Raw genomic sequence first — 16161 nt, 5'->3', positions numbered from 1 at the left:
GTATAAGTTGAAGTTGAGGCACAGGAGTGCAGCTTGTCTGACCTTCAAACTCTTAACCTAAAACCTCTGTTACTGACCCTGTGTCATTGTTACAACTGTTCTTCAGAACCTTGGAATGACACAGTAATTTATGGAAGGTTGTTGTGAAAGTCCAGTATGTGGGGTTTAGGTCTTTGGAATGTGGCTAAACTGAGGCCTTTCTCTTTAGCTTTAGACGTTCCATACTGCGGCAGGAAATGCTTGTAGATGTAACATAAAAGGTGTGAGGTTTTCTTGTCTTCTACAAGAATGTATTGTGTTCCACTATTTACACTCAGGTCCAAGTCCATTCCTATTACCATATTACCTTTAACCAGATTATGCTACTCTATTAAATGACGTTCTATTTCCTGACAGGGGAAGGATCGGAAAGGCCAGTTGTCAATTTTCAGAGCAACAGGAGTATGGTAAAAGAGCTGGATTCCCTGAGAGACAGAATGGGCATCCACCACACAGGCTACGAGTTAGACCACCACTCCACCACCTCCAACTCCTCAGACCCCCATCACAGAGCACCGTCCAGGCAGAAGAGGTTCCTCTCATACCCCCGCTACGTGGAACTGATGCTGACTGCTGATGTCAAGATGGTGCACCACCACGGACACAACCTCGAGCACTACATCCTAACAATCATGTCAGTAGTAAGTAAAATATATATTTTTTTAATTATAAAGAAAAATACATTGTTGAATCTAGATTTGTTCTGTGGTGTAACTTACTATGGTTTCAGGAAGTGTAACTTTTCTGTGATACAAAGTCATTCACTTTAATATAAGTTAAAGTGGTTAATAATATTGGTATCCGGTTGGTAGTTTGGTTGACTTTCTACCGTACCCTATTTTCAGTATCTAAGGATAACAGTTTTCCCCTCTATACTGTATGACATTAAACAATACTGTATGCATCTCCTTTGTGTAAAAAATCTATCCACATGGGTGAAAACTAATGAGCAAAATCCAAACAGACCATTACAGTGTAATACAATATATATTCAACAAATTGTTATGATTGTATGTGACACAACACCCTGTTAGCCTTTACCTGATGAATCCTGCCAAACGATGCAACTGACAGTATGTTAGATCCCTTTTAGTTTGGTTAACGTTACCATATGCTGGTGTTACCTCAACCAAAATACAACACTGTAAAATACTGTACCTATTTAGAAACATATGGGCCTCAGCTTTAGCCCTTTAAAGGCAATAGGAAGGATATTTTGACGGTACACACACTTATTTTCACACATACACACACGTGCACACAGCTGTCGAAGAAAAACCTGTCAGGGCCTCTCAATCAAAAGACCTAGCACTCTCCGGCCAAACCAACAGAAACCAGACCCTGTATTTCAAACAAGAATAAGGAAATCAGCCAAGACTGATTCGTCATCGTCATGGTGACAGCACGTTGTGCCTGTTAGTGGAGCAGGGGGCTAATGGGTGGGCTGCTAGCCCTCTGATATGATGTCATAGTGTTTACACTGACCACATAGACGCATTCCTCCAGGGTATCAGAGTCTTGATTGTCTGTCCATCTATTTACCAGGCTACAGCATAGTCTGGGTTCCCTGTCTGTCTGTTTGTCTGTCTGTCTGCCTGCCTTTCTGTCTGCCTTCGTGTCTGCCTGCCTGTCTATATGTCTGTCTACCAGAGGAGGGATCTGCTTCACGCAGCCTCCTATGCTCTGACCAGCTAAATGTTTATAGAGGGTTAATGAGTTCCTGTCAGAGCTCTGTTCGGATAGCCCCAGGAGGATAGTGACCCACACTGATAGGGCTGAACCAAAAGAAAGGCACAAAAAAACTTTTGTCCAAGGAGTGGTGGGATACACACAAGCCAAGCCCCCTCTCCCCATCACCAGAGGGTCCTTAGAGGAATTGTAATTGCGTGTAATAATATCATAATATACTGTTGATTAAACTTACCCTGAAGGAATAAAGATATGCATTCATTCCTTCCTTTCTTCAACTTTTCCTGTTATTTCAGTCAAGCCTTCAGAATGTGGTCTCTAGATCTACTCTCATTCAAAGTATTAGTTGTATTTGCATTAGTTCAAATGGACCTATTGTCTGTTTTTGTACCATTAGTAGCTGGGGTTGGAACCCAAATAATTTTCTAATCGTTTCGTTCTGAACAGAACCATTCTTTTTTTGTTCTGTTCCTGTCACGCCCTGACCTGAGAGAGCCGTTTTTCTCTGTTTGGTTAGGTCAGGGTGTGACATGGGGTGGGCATTTTATGGGTTATATTTCTATGTTGTGTTTTTTCCTTTATTGGCCGAGTATGGTTTCCAATCAGAGGCAGCTGTCTATCATTGTCTCTGATTGGGAATCATAGGCAGCCCTTTTTCCCTCCGTCTGTGTGGGATCTTGTTTTTGTATTGCTGTTAGTAGCCTGCAAGACTTTTTGTTCGTTGTGTTGTTTATTGTTTTGTTTTTTTTGCTGGTTCACCGTCAAAGAAAATATGATGAGCCCAACACATGCTGCGCCTTGGTCTACCTTTAACGATGGACGTCACAGAAGATCCCACCACAAAAGGACCAAGCAGCAGGCCCAGGAGGAGCAGGGATCCTGGGCCCAGGAGAGGAAAGAGTGGAGGACGTCCTGGACCTGGGAGGAGGTAATGGCAGGGGACAAGACCCTGCCATGGAAGCAGGTGGAGACAGCGAGGGAGGAATGGCAACGTTACGAGGAACTAGCACGGCAACGACGGAAGCCCGAGAGGCACCCCCAAACATTTTTTGGGGGGCACACTGGGAGATTGGCAGAGTCAGGGTGGAGACCTGAGCCAACTCCCCGTGCTTACCGTGTGGAAAGTAGGACTGGTCAGGCACCGTGTTATGCGATGATTCGCATGGTGTCGCCAGTGCGCATTCACAGCCCGGTGCGTTCTGTGCCTGCGCCCCGCAGTTGCCGTACTAGAGTTGGCATCCAGCCAGGAAGGATTGTGCCGGCTCAGCGTTCCTGGTCTCCGGTGCGTCTCTTCGGTCCAGGATATCCTGCGCCAGCTCTATGCACTGTGTCACCAGTGCGCCTGCACAGCCCAGTTCATCCTGTGCCCATGCCCCGCACTTGCCAGGCTAAAGTAAGCATACAGCCAGGACGGGTTGTGCCAGCCCTAAGCTCCAGATCTCCAGTGCACCTCCACGGCCCAGTATACCCTGTGCCTGCTCTGCGCACTCAGTCTCTAGTGCGTCTCCCCAGTCTGGTGAGACCTGTTCCGGCTCCACGTAAGAAGCCTCCAGTGATGATCCATGGCCCGGAGCCTGTAGGGATGATCCATGGCACGAAGCCTCCAGTGATAATCCATGGCCCGGATCCTGTGGGGATGATCCATTGCACGAAGCTTCCGGTGATAATCCATGGCACGGAGCCTATAGTGATGATCCATGGCACGGAGCCTGCAGCGCCGGTCCCCTGTCCGGAACCTCCTGAGAGGGCCTACAGTCCGGAGCCTCCTGAGACGACCTACAGTCCAGAGCCTCCTGAGACGACCTACAGTCCGGAGCCTCCTGAGACGGCCTGCAGTCCGGAGCCTACTGAGACGGCCTGCAGTCCGGAGCCTCCTGAGACGGCCTGCAGTCCGGAGCCTCCTGAGACGGCCTGCAGTCCGGAGCCTCCAGCGACGGCCTGCAGCCCGGAGCCTCCAGCGGCGGCCTGCAGCCCGTAGCCTCCAGCGGCGGCCTGCAGCCCGTAGCCTCCAGCGGCGGCCTGCAGCCCGGAGTCTCCAGCGGTGGCCTGCAGTACAGAACCTCCGGCAATGATCCTCGGTCCGGTTCCTTCGACGACGTTCCTTCCGGCAAAGATCCACGGTCTGGTTCCTCCGGCGTCACAGTTCCACTGTTCCAACCAGCAAAATAAAGTTCTGAACCGGTTTGAACCCCCAAAAAATATCTGTTTATATTGCTCCATTCTGTTCCTTTTTAAACCTCTGAAATAGACATTGTTTTTACATTTAGCTCAACATTAAATTACTTCACCAATCAGTGCGGATAGAGCAGCTTGCTATGGAGCGTGTAAGTGCCATAGCAATCTGTAAAGGAAAGTCATTCAGAGCAAATTGTATTTTGCCATAACAGCATGGTTTAATCATAATGAAAGACAAACACACACACTGTGCTGCCAGTCATTATGGACAGGCCAGTGATGCGACATAAATTTTGCGGGTGGGGAGTGTCACAACTGTCGGAAGGATTGGACCAAGGCGCAGCGTGTAAAGTGCTCATCTTCTTTTATTAACGTGAACACTTAACCAAAATAAACAATACGACAAAACAATTCTGTAAGGTGCACAGACTACGGAAAACAATCACCCACAACCCACAGGAAAAAACAGGCTGCCTAAGTATGGCTTCCAATCAGAGACAACCAAAGACACCTGCCTCTGATTGGAAACCATACTCGGCCACACATAGAAAATGAACATAGAAAATGAAAACTAGAACAAATCCCCATGAAACAAACCAACCCCAAAACACACAAAACAACACCCCCTGCCACGCCCTGACCATACTACAATGACAAATGACCCCTTTTACTGGTCAGGACGTGACAGGGAGAGAGCGAGAGAGTGTGGAGGAAGTTTGGCATGAAGCACTGGGCATCTTGCTATGACATGCATTATCTGAATTAGGCCCACAGAACTTTGAGGAACTTTGAATGTCTTTGAACTTCCGAGAGTTGGTTAACGTTGGACCAGAGCGAATGTTAGTTAGCTAGCTAACAAGCTTGTGTGTGCAGAGGTGCACTAGAATTAAAAACACGTCTTACCTTTTTGTAGTTAATAAATCCAATGTGAACCGTGATAACTATAGTATACTAGCATGGTAAAAGTTAATCCATTCTTCTCTAATTAAGCATCTCTCCCTAATTTCTGAATTCCGCTTGTAACGTCGTCAGTAGGCTACAGTAACAGTAAGGGGGAGAGGCAGGTAGCCTACACACACACTGGCAAAGATTTCCAGCTGGCAGGCAGATGCTGGAATAAGTTTCAAGTGAGGCCTTTGCATAAGCACTTTGTTGTGAATTTTGTAGTACTGGAAAAAAATGCCCAGAACATAAAAGAACGTTGTTAACCAGTTCCTGTGCTTTTAAAATAACTGTTCTGTTCCGGAACAGTATAGATCACTTTCATTTCCGGTTCGGATTCTGTTCCTCGAATAATTGTGTTATTTTCTGGTTTTCAGTTCTGCTCCCTGAACCGGTTCCAACCCCTGATTAGTAGAGGTTTGCATTTCTTGTCTGTGTGTTCATCTTGTTACAGGTTGCTGCGGTCTACAGGGACCCTAGTGTAGGAAACCTCATCAACATCATGATTGTCAAGCTGGTTGTCATCCACAATGAACAGGTAAGAACAGACACTGGGGCTGCAGTGAGTGAGTACTCTGAGACAGCTGGCATCAGCCACACGTGTACCTTGTCTCTCTCTGTAGCCCTTCAGAAGGACACTGCACTCCTTGTCAGAGGAAAGCCTCAAGTGAAATCTCCTCAGAGAAAAATATATTACTGTTTTGTGCTACTACCACAACTGTGATTTGACTAGTCTAGGACTGAGGACATACAGCACATGGGCTTGTAATGGTAGATAGCTAACTCAGATGAAAATATTTTCAAATTGTGACAGATACATGGTTAATTATTATAATATATTTTTGTTACATCTGGTTAAAAATGTTTTTTAACATCTTTTAGCTAGGAAGACCTGTTCAAATCCTCACCACTGTCTCTATGTCATGTCTCACAGGATGGACCCTCAATAAATTTCAATGCTGCTACTACCCTCCACAACTTCTGTGTCTGGCAACAGACTCAAAATGTCCAGGATGACAGTCACCCTTCCCACCATGACACTGCACTCCTGATCACCAGGTACAGTATTTACTTATCCATCTACATTATCTAACACACATACAACTGCTTTTATACAGATGATGAATAATGGTGTGTGTTGTTTGTGCTTGTGTCTTCTCACAGGGAAGACATCTGCCGAGCTAAAGACAAGTGTGATACATTGGGTAAACAAACAGCTTCACTTTAAGATAAACATTTCTGTTTGAATGTTTCACAATCGGCTAGTATCTAAATCATAAATAATTTGGTTGGTGATTATATTTTTACAATGTATTATACACACGTGTGAATTGTAAATGTGTTTTTTTACATTTCCCAACTCTCCCTTAGACACCCTCGGAGACTGAGATCTAATGTACAGTAATGAGTTTATAACAGAAGCTGACAGCTAATATACTGTAGTGACCGATCAGAATGGTGTAGTGTTTAGTAGGAGAGGGTGACGGAGGGCAGTTCTAATCTCTCTTACGGAACAGACGTTTGATGGCTTAATCGCCTTTAGCGGTGGAGCGGTGGAAGGCTTTTTTTTCCTCTGTCCGTTCAAGCAGCTGTGTGACCTTCCAGGGCTGGCGGAGCTGGGGACCATGTGTGACCCGTACCGGAGCTGCTCCATCAGCGAAGAGAACGGACTCAGCGCCTCCTTCACCATCGCTCACGAGCTGGGCCATGTGTAAGTACCTTCTACACTCCCCTCTCCCCTGCATCCCTGGCCCCCTCCTGGTCCTACCTTACGGGTCCCCTGGGGCCTGCCCCGGTCCCGCACAACAAAAGCCTTCTTATCCTCGTTTCAAACGCAGGTGCAAAGCATAATAAAGGAAAGAAGGGATTTAATAACATGCCAACCTTAATACCCTAGTGTTGCGGCCTGAGTTAACCCTGTAGGTGTTACAGCTTTGAGGAGGAAGCCAGGCAGCCAGGGCGATCTGTATGAGACTCAGCTGAAAGTCACCACTGCCTGGGCTTTAGATGTGGTGGACCGGGGGCCTCTGCATGCGGCGCCCATTGTTTTCAAGTTGACGTCGAGATGGAGGGAAGTCATATCAAATGTATGTCATTTAGTGAGGACGGAGCACAATTCATTATCAAAAGCTGAATAATGTGAGTTTTCCAGAGCTGACTTATCCCCCAGCCTGTTCCAAACATTACCCCTAAAGAGCGGAGCTCATCACAATGTGGCCATACTATACTGCATAATATAGCACTGTTATGATAACAGCAGTCCCTGCCTGGGCCTGTTTTCACAACACACAGATGTCACCACGTGTGTGAACGGAAAGAGAATCCGTATGAATGACTGCTCTGTCGCCAGATGACCAAGTCACAACATACAGTATGACCAAAGCTTTCATAAGCCTCCATGTATTCTAAACAATCACCATGACATAACCGGGTATACATTATGTATCTCTCTCTCTCTCTCTCTCTCTCTCTCTCTCTCTCTCTTCTCTCCCTGATGGTGAAAGTGGCAGCTTTATGTTCCTCCCGCTCTGGCCAGTTGTTGTTAGTAAATGGAGCCAGTGTGAGGCATTGGGTTAAGAAAGGCAATTATTCTCCTTCCCCCTCAGTCAGGACCAGTGCCGCTCCTCACACATTCCTCCAGAGAGGCTGGCTCTTTGGGCCTAGCTAGCGGAAACCAGCTCTCTTGTGTGGATCTGTTTATGCTGAAGTTCAAACCTGGACTGGCAGTTGGCTTTCCCTCTTGATGCGTTTAATCGCTGGGCTGCGTTCACAAGCCCCTCTCCTGTGTGTGTGCGTGATGGTTCCCAGCGCTCTACTCTCTGTGACAGGGCTGTGATATTGCTGCTGTGAGGTTGGTAAGATCTTTCTCTCTCTGTCAGAGTGATGCCAAAGCCTGTTGCCACAGTCCCTAAGGTCTTATTTACATTCTCCCCCAAGTCATACAGATCCCAATCAGGTCCTTTTCTTCACTGTGAAGATACACCCTTATTTATGGGGTGTAAAGACATGATTTGGAGGGATGGATATGATGGTGTCATCTGTTTTGGATGCAGCTTGTTTTGTTTCAACTCAATGAGAGGAGTCTGACTGTAGAGACAGTAAACGGAATGTTACAACTGGGGAAGATAAGGATGCATTTAAGACATCAACTTAGCAACTTAGCAATTCCCCCTCCTGAGATCCCATTTCCCTGACTGAACACAGACCGTATATATCTCTCTCAGACAGATAGAGAGCTAGCTCGCTACAAACCCCACTCTACAGTCATTTATAACTTCCTCAATGCAATAGAAAAAAAAGAAACCGCTACCCCCTGCATCCCCCGCAGTAAACACCACGCAGCTGTGTGTGTGTGTGCAGATTTAGGCCGACCTCATCCCTCCACTAACACAACACACACAGCCAGTTGAGGACAGACAGGACATCCTCTCAGCTCAGCACAGCCCAGCAGCTAGGGCTGTTGCGGTGACCGTATTACCGCCACACCGGCAGTCATGAGTCATGACCGCAGTAAAATTTCACTTGACCGAGTAACGGTAATCTCCTCTTATGCACACACTCTGGACATGTGTTAGTAGTACCCAACTCGCTAACAATCATCAGGTCGCTAATTGCCTGGTACTCAGGGCTCTATTGTCCCTCTAACCACTCTGATGTCAATACAACTGAATTTGAAAATCACATCAAACACTTAGAAAAACAGTATGTGCTTTTAAAACTCACCTCACTGCGATTGATCAATTTTGAAGAAAGAAGTTCAACAGCAGGTTGAAACTGAGTGTAGGACATGGTCATTGTGGATGTTGTTTCAAAGCCTAACATGCTGACCAGACCGCACGTTTGTTTTGTCCACCCAAACCAGACGCGATCAGGACACGCAGGTTGAAATATCAAAACAAACTCTGAACCAATTATATTCATTTGGGGACAGGTTGAAAAGCATTAAACATTTATCTAGATTTGTGCTGGGATATAAACATTGGGTTGTTATTTTACCTGAAATGCACAAGGTCCTCTACTCCGCCAATTAATCCACAGATAAAACGGTAAACCAAATTTGTTTCTAGGAATCTCTCCTCCTTCCTTCAGGCTTCTTCTTATTTTGGACTTCATATGGTGGTTGGCAACCAACTTTAGGTACATTACCACAACTGACTAGAGTCTGGACCTCAGTTCATCTTTCAATCACTCACGTGGGTATATGCTCCTAAAAATCAATGAGGAGATGGCACGTGGGTATATGCTACTATAAACCAATGAGGAGATGGCACATGGGTATATGCTCCTATAAACCAATGATGAGATGGCACGTGGGTATATGCTCCTAAAAACCAATGAGGAGATTGGAGAGGCAGGACTTGCAGTGTTTTGAGCATCACAAATAGAACCAATTTCTATTTTAGCACCTGGCCATGTAGATGCTCGTGAGCAGTGTGGGTGCAATGATTGAATAACATGTAAAAGTGGCAGTTCAGCGCAGTCTGACCTCTCTGGCGACTGTTGACTGGCGGGCAGCTCTGACGACTGTTGACTGGCGGGCAGCTCTGACGACTGTTGACTGGCGGGCAGCACTGACGACTGTTGACTGGCGGGCAGCTCTGGCGACTGTTGACTGGCGGGCAGCTCTGGCGACTGTTGACTGGCGGGCAGCTCTGGCGACTGTTGACTGGCGGGCAGCTCTGGCGACTGTTGACTGGCGAGGCTGGGTTGACACACTAGACTCCTGATGCGCGGGGCTGGTATAGGACGTGCCAGCCCGGAGACACGCACCTCCATGCTAGTGCGTCTGGCGGGAAACACCGGACCGAAATGGCGCGCTGGCGGTCTTGATTGTAGGGTTGGCATCACCCCTTCCGGCTCGATGCTCCCCTTGCCCTGGCACCTGCGGGGCGCTGGTACTGGGCGAACTGGGCTGTGCGTCCGTATCGGCGAGATGGTGCGTACCACAGCGTAACATGGCGCCCTCCACCTCAATTGCACCTCCCTGTAGTCACGGGTAGCTGGCTTACAGCTCTTCCCTGGCCTGGCCAAGCTACCCGTGTGCCCCCCCCCCAAAAAATCTTGGGGCTGCCTCTCGGGTTTCCTAGTCAACCGTGTTCCAGCGTAACGTTCCCGATGGTTCCTCTGTCCAGCTGCCTCCACTCTCCTGAGTGCCTCCACCTGTTCCCATGGGAGGCGATCCCTTCCGGCCAGGATCTCTTCCCAGGTGTAGGCTCCCTTGCCATCCAGGACGTCCTCCCATGTCCATTCCTCCCTTTTTCTCTCCTGTCGCTGCTCCTTCCTCTTCCGCTGCTTGGTCCTTGTTTGGTGGGTAATTCTGTAAGGGCTGTCTTCAGGAATGGACCAAAATGCAGCGGAGTTAGTATTCATCTTTCAATTTAATTACAAAGAACACTATAACAAACAAAACAAGGAAACTGACAGCCAACAGTCTTGTCAGGTGCAAACACACTAAACAAGAAACAATTACCCACAAAACCCAAAGGAAAAACATGCTCCTTATGTGTGACTCCCAATCAACCACAACCCTCTACAGCTGTGCTTGATTGGAAGTCACACGGCCAAAATCAATGAAACAATAAAAAACACACACTCCCTTCTGCCACGTCCTGACCCAACTACACCCTCTACTGGTCAGGACGTGACAGTACCCCCCCCTCAAGGTGCAGACCCCGGGATGCACCTAAAAAAAGAACACACAAGAAAATCCCCAATACCCCAACAAAAAATAACCCCTAAACAATAAGGGAGGGAAGGGAGGGTGGCTGCCGTCACCGACGGCACTGTGCTACACCCTCCCTCCCCAACCCACCTATCCTGGAGGTGGCTCAGGTGCAGGACGTGGTCCTCGCTCCACCTTCGGTGTCGCCCACTTTGGTGGCGCCGATAGCTGCGCCGGGCAGACGGGCCACTCGGGCTGACCCTGGCAGACAGACCACTCGGGCTGGGCTGGAGGACTGGAGAGCCACTCGGGCTGGGCCGGAGGACAGGAGGGCCCCTCGGGCTGGGCCGGAGGGCAGGAGGGCCCCTCGGGCTGGGCCGGAGAGCAGGAGGGCCCCTCGGGCTGGGCCGGAGGGCCCCTCGGGCTGGGCCGGAGAGCAGGAGGGCCCCTCGGGCTGGGCCGGAGGACAGGAGGGCCCCTCGGGCTGGGCCGGAGGGCAGGCAGGGCACCCTGGCAGATCCGGGCAGGCGGGCACCTCTGGCAGTTCAGGGCAGTCTGGCCACTCTGGCAGTTCAGGGCAGTCTGGCCACTCTGGCAGTTCAGGGCAGTCTGGCCACTCTGGCAGTTCAGGGCAGTCTGGCCACTCTGGCAGTTCAGGGCAGTCTGGCCACTCTGGCAGTTCAGGGCAGTCTGGCCACTCTGGCAGTTCAGCGCAGTCTGGCCACTCCGGCAGTTCAGCGCAGTCTGGCCTCTCCGGCAGTTCAGCGCAGTCTGACCTCTCTGGCGACTGTTGACTGGCGGGCAGCTCTGACGACTGTTGACTGGCGGGCAGCTCTGACGACTGTTGACTGGCGGGCAGCTCTGACGACTGTTGACTGGCGGGCAGCTCTGACGACTGTTGACTGGCGGGCAGCACTGACGACTGTTGACTGGCGGGCAGCTCTGACGACTGTTGACTGGCGGGCAGCTCTGGCGACTGTTGACTGGCGGGCAGCTCTGGCGACTGTTGACTGGCGGGCAGCTCTGGCGACTGTTGACTGGCGAGGCTGGGTTGACACACTAGACTCCTGATGCGCGGGGCTGGTATAGGACGTGCCAGCACGGAGACACGCACCTCCATGCTAGTGCGTCTGGCGGGAAACACCGGACTGAAATGGCGCGCTGGCGGTCTTGATTGTAGGGTTGGCATCACCCCTTCCAGCTCGATGCTCCCCTTGCCCTGGCACCTGCGGGGCGCTGGTACTGGGCGAACTGGGCTGTGCGTCCGTATCGGCGAGATGGTGCGTACCACAGCGTAACATGGCGCCCTCCACCTCAATTGCACCTCCCTGTAGTCACGGGTAGCTGGCTTACGGCTCTTCCCTGGCCTGGCCAAGCTACCCGTGTGCCCCCCCCAAAAAAAATCTTGGGGCTGCCTCTCGGGTTTCCTAGCCAACCGTGTTCCAGCGTAACGTTCCCGATGGTTCCTCTGTCCAGCTGCCTCCACTCTCCTGAGTGCCTCCACCTGTTCCCATGGGAGGCGATCCCTTCCGGCCAGGATCTCTTCCCAGGTGTAGGCTCCCTTGCCATCCAGGACGTCCTCCCATGTCCATTCCTCCCTTTTTCTCTCCTGTCGCTGCTCCTTCCTCTTCCGCTGCTTGGTCCTTGTTTGGTGGGTAATTCTGTAAGGGCTGTCTTCAGGAATGGACCAAAATGCAGCGGAGTTAGTATTCATCTTTCAATTTAATTACAAAGAACACTATAACAAACAAAACAAGGAAACTGACAGCCAACAGTCTTGTCAGGTGCAAACACACTAAACAAGAAACAATTACCCACAAAACCCAAAGGAAAAACATGCTCCTTATGTGTGACTCCCAATCAACCACAACCCTCTACAGCTGTGCTTGATTGGAAGTCACACGGCCAAAATCAATGAAACAATAAAAAACACACACTCCCTTCTGCCACGTCCTGACCCAACTACACCCTCTACTGGTCAGGACGTGACAGCATATTACAGCTTATGGATATGCATAGGTTTATCAGCCCAAGCCCGAAAAAATAGCTGAATTAAAATTATGATTGCGCCTTATATAATACATAGCCTACCGAATATAATGCATGGCAGAAAAACATTTTAAAAAATATTTAAGATGTCTTTGGTACATACTTTAATTGGTCTAACCTATACTCCAAAATTAAACAATTTCAAGTAATGGCCTTTGAGTGTGGACTGTATTATTATGCATACTGGATGGACTGGTTAGCTTATGCTTCGCTCCAAAATGTATATCCATGAGTCTGGGAAAGAACGTATAGCCCTAGGCGATGCTGTTGGTTCATTGATTGTGCATGGGCGGCTTACCGGTAGACTATAATTAAAAGTATTTTAACATTTTTTGAGCCTAGTAATAGGGATTTTTTTTAAATTGTCATTATTAATTGGGTGGCACATTACCTTTAGCTATACAGAATATCTCACCACCATGCGTTTCCATCTCCTCCTCTCTCCTGTATTCCTTTCTTCAGGGTGCAGAGGGGCTGGGCTGTCAACAGTTTAGTAAAATATGTTTCATTGCGAAACATGTTACTATCGATGTTCCCAAACAGATTTCACTTGGTTTCCCAAATGAAGCACTGGGTAGCTGCAGGAACAGGTTTGGAGAGCCCATGGCATACAGAGTTTGGGCAGAATATCACCTGTTATGCAGCGAGAGCATGCTCCTCAAACAGTGGTTAATGCGTGGAGTGAAATAAGTGTTTGTGTATTTATTTCTCAGCTGCTTATATTAAGCACAGCCTAGCAAAAAACCGAAGTAGCCTACCAGGCATTATTGAAAAACGGACCGGCAGGAAGACAAGATTAAATTGATGGGTGAAAATATGATCACTTGATGTGTAAGGGGTGCGTAACTGGTGGCAGTGAAGTCAGACGCAAGAGAGCAGAACTAGGTAATAGCGGAGCAGTTTAATTTCAAAACCAACGGCATAAAGAAATAACCAACATGGGTACAAAACCCGACGCGCACCAGTAAACATGTGCACTTACAATCGGGGGGAAGCTGTAACTCGGAAGCGCCGACACCGGCCTCGAGGACGACCCGGAGGGCGAGCTGCAGGACAATCCGGACGGAGACGGTGGAACTCCCGCAGCATTGAAGGGTCCAACACGTCCTCCACCGGAACCCAGCATCTCTCCTCCGGACCGTACCCCTCCCAGTCCACGAGGTACTGAAGGCCCCTCGCCCGACACCTCAAATCCAGTATGGATCGAGCGGAGGAACCTCCCGCACCTCAGACTCCTGGAGCGGGCCAGCCACCACCGGCCTGAGGAGAGACACATGGAACGAGGGGTTAATACAATAATCGGGGGGAAGCTGTAACTTACCTCGTTCAGTCTCCTCGGGACTTTAATTGGCCCCACAAACCGCGGACCCAGCTTCCGGCAGGGCAAGCGGAGGGGCAGGTTTCGGGTCGAGAGCCAGACCCAGTCCCCTGGTGCGAACACCGGGGCCTCACTGCGGTGACGGTCTGCGCTGGCTTTCTGGCGCAGCACGGCGCACTGAAGGTGAACATGAGCGGCGTTCCATGTCTCCTCCGCGCGCCGGAACCAGTCGTCCACCGCAGGAGCCTCGGTCTGACTCTGATGCCAAGGAGCCAGAACCGGCTGATACCCCAGTACGCACTGGAAGAGGGAGAGGTTAGTGGAGGAGTGGCGGAGCAAGTTCTGGGCCATCTCTGCCCAGGGCACAAACGCCGCCCACTACCCCGGCCGGTCCTGACAATAAGACCTCAGAAACCTACCCACATCCTGGTTTACTCTCTCCACCTGCCCGTTACGTTCTGGGGTGAAAACCCGAGGTAAGGCTGATTGAGACCCCCAGACGTTCCAGACCCTCGAAGTGAACTGGGGACCCCGATCAGACACTATATCCTCAGGCACCCCGTAGTGCCGGAAGACTGCATAAACAAGGCCTCCGCAGCCTGTAGGGCCGTAGGGAAAACGGGCAGAGGAAGGAGATGACAGGACTTAGATGAAACGATCCACAACGACCAGGATCGTGGTGTTTCCCTGTGAAGGGGGAGATCGGTCAGGGAATCGATCGACAGGTGTGACCATGGCCGTTGTGGAACAGGTAAGGGGTGTAGCTTACCTCTGGGCAGGTGCCTAGGAGCTTTACACTGAGCGCACACCGAGCAAGAGGAAACATAAACCCTCACGTCCTTGGCCAAAGTGGGCCACCAGTACTTCCCACTCAGACAGCGCACCGTCCGACCGATGCCTGGATGACCAGAGGAAGGTGACGTGTGGGCCCAATAGATCAGCCGATCACGGACAGCAGACGGAACGTACAGACGGACAACTGGAGGGGAGCGGGCTCTGCACGTAACGCCTGCTCAATGTCCACGTCCAGCTACCACACTACTGGTGCCACCAGGCAGGAGGCCGGGAGTATGGGGGTGGGATCCATGGGCCGCTCCTCTAGATCATACAGCCGGGACAGTGCGTCTGCCTTCACGTTCTGGGAACCTGGTCTTTAAGAAAGTGTGATAACAAAACGGGTGAAAAACATGGCCCACCTTGCCTGGCGAGGGTTCAGTCTCCTCGCTGCCCGGATGTACTCCAGATTGCGGTGGTCAGTCCAGATGAGAAAAGGGTGTTGAGCCCCCTCAAGCCAATGTCTCCACGCCTTCAGAGCCTTGACGACAGCCAACAGCTCCCGGTCCCCCACGTCATAGTTTCGCTCCGCCGGGCTGAGCTTCCTCGAGAAGAAGGCACAGGGGCGGAGCTTCGGTGGCATACCCAAGCGCTGAGAGAGCACGGCTCCTATCCCAGCCTCGGACGCGTCCACCTCCACTATGAACGCCAAAGAGGGATCTGGATGGGCCAGCACGGGAGCAAAGGTAAACAGAGCCCTCAGACCAAAAGCTCTGTCCGCCTCAGCCGACCACTGCAAACGTAGAACATTTTAGAACATTTTAGTCATTTAGCAGACGCTCTTATCCAGAGCGACTTACAGTAGTGAATGCATACATTTCATAATTATTTTTTGGTCTGTGCTGCCCCCCCCCGTGGGAATCGAACCCACAACCCTGGCATTGCAAACACCATGCTCTACCAACTGAGCTACAGGGAAGGCCGGTCCCCCCTTCAGCAGTAAGGTAATGGGAGCCGCTACCTGACCAAAACCCCAGATAAACCTCCGGTAGTAATTGGCAAACCGCTGCACCTCCTTTACCATGGTGGGAGTCGGCCAATTACGCACGGCTGAAATGCGGTCACTCTCCATCTCCACCCATGAGGTGGAAATGCGGTACCCTAGGAAGGAGACGGACTGTTGGAAGAACAGGCATTTCTCAGCCTTGACGTACAGGTCATGCTCCAACAGTCGACCAAGCACCCTGCGCAGCAGGGACACATGCTCGGTGCATGTAGCGGAATCAGAATGTCATCAATATACACCACTACACCCTGCCCGTGCAGGTCCCTGAAAATCCTGTCTACAAAGACTTGGAAGACTGATGGAGCATTCATCAACCCGTACGGCATGACGAGGTACTCATAATGCCCTGAGGTCGTACTGAACGCCGTCTTCCACTCGTTTCCCTCCCTGATACGCACCAGGTTGTAAGCGCTCCTGAGATCTAGTTTGGTGAAGAAGCGCGCCCCG

The 16161-nt window shown here is 50.2% G+C and overlaps 1 protein-coding gene across 1 annotated transcript in view; it reads left to right on the top strand.

Annotated features, from left to right (window-relative positions):
• Positions 1-16161, top strand: part of LOC106573613 (A disintegrin and metalloproteinase with thrombospondin motifs 20) — a 149722-nt gene that overhangs the window by 40536 nt on the left and 93025 nt on the right. The window contains exons 4-8 of the mRNA XM_014148814.3: positions 397-680; positions 5300-5383; positions 5780-5904; positions 6010-6050; positions 6451-6556. Coding sequence (XP_014004289.2) covers positions 397-680; positions 5300-5383; positions 5780-5904; positions 6010-6050; positions 6451-6556 — 640 coding nt within the window. The remainder of the gene's footprint in view (positions 1-396; positions 681-5299; positions 5384-5779; positions 5905-6009; positions 6051-6450; positions 6557-16161) is intronic.

Source organism: Salmo salar, chromosome 16, assembly GCF_965601325.2.
Source record: "Salmo salar chromosome 16, fSalSal1, whole genome shotgun sequence".
Taxonomy (NCBI): domain Eukaryota; kingdom Metazoa; phylum Chordata; class Actinopteri; order Salmoniformes; family Salmonidae; genus Salmo; species Salmo salar.
This window is presented reverse-complemented; position numbering and strand designations above follow the sequence as displayed.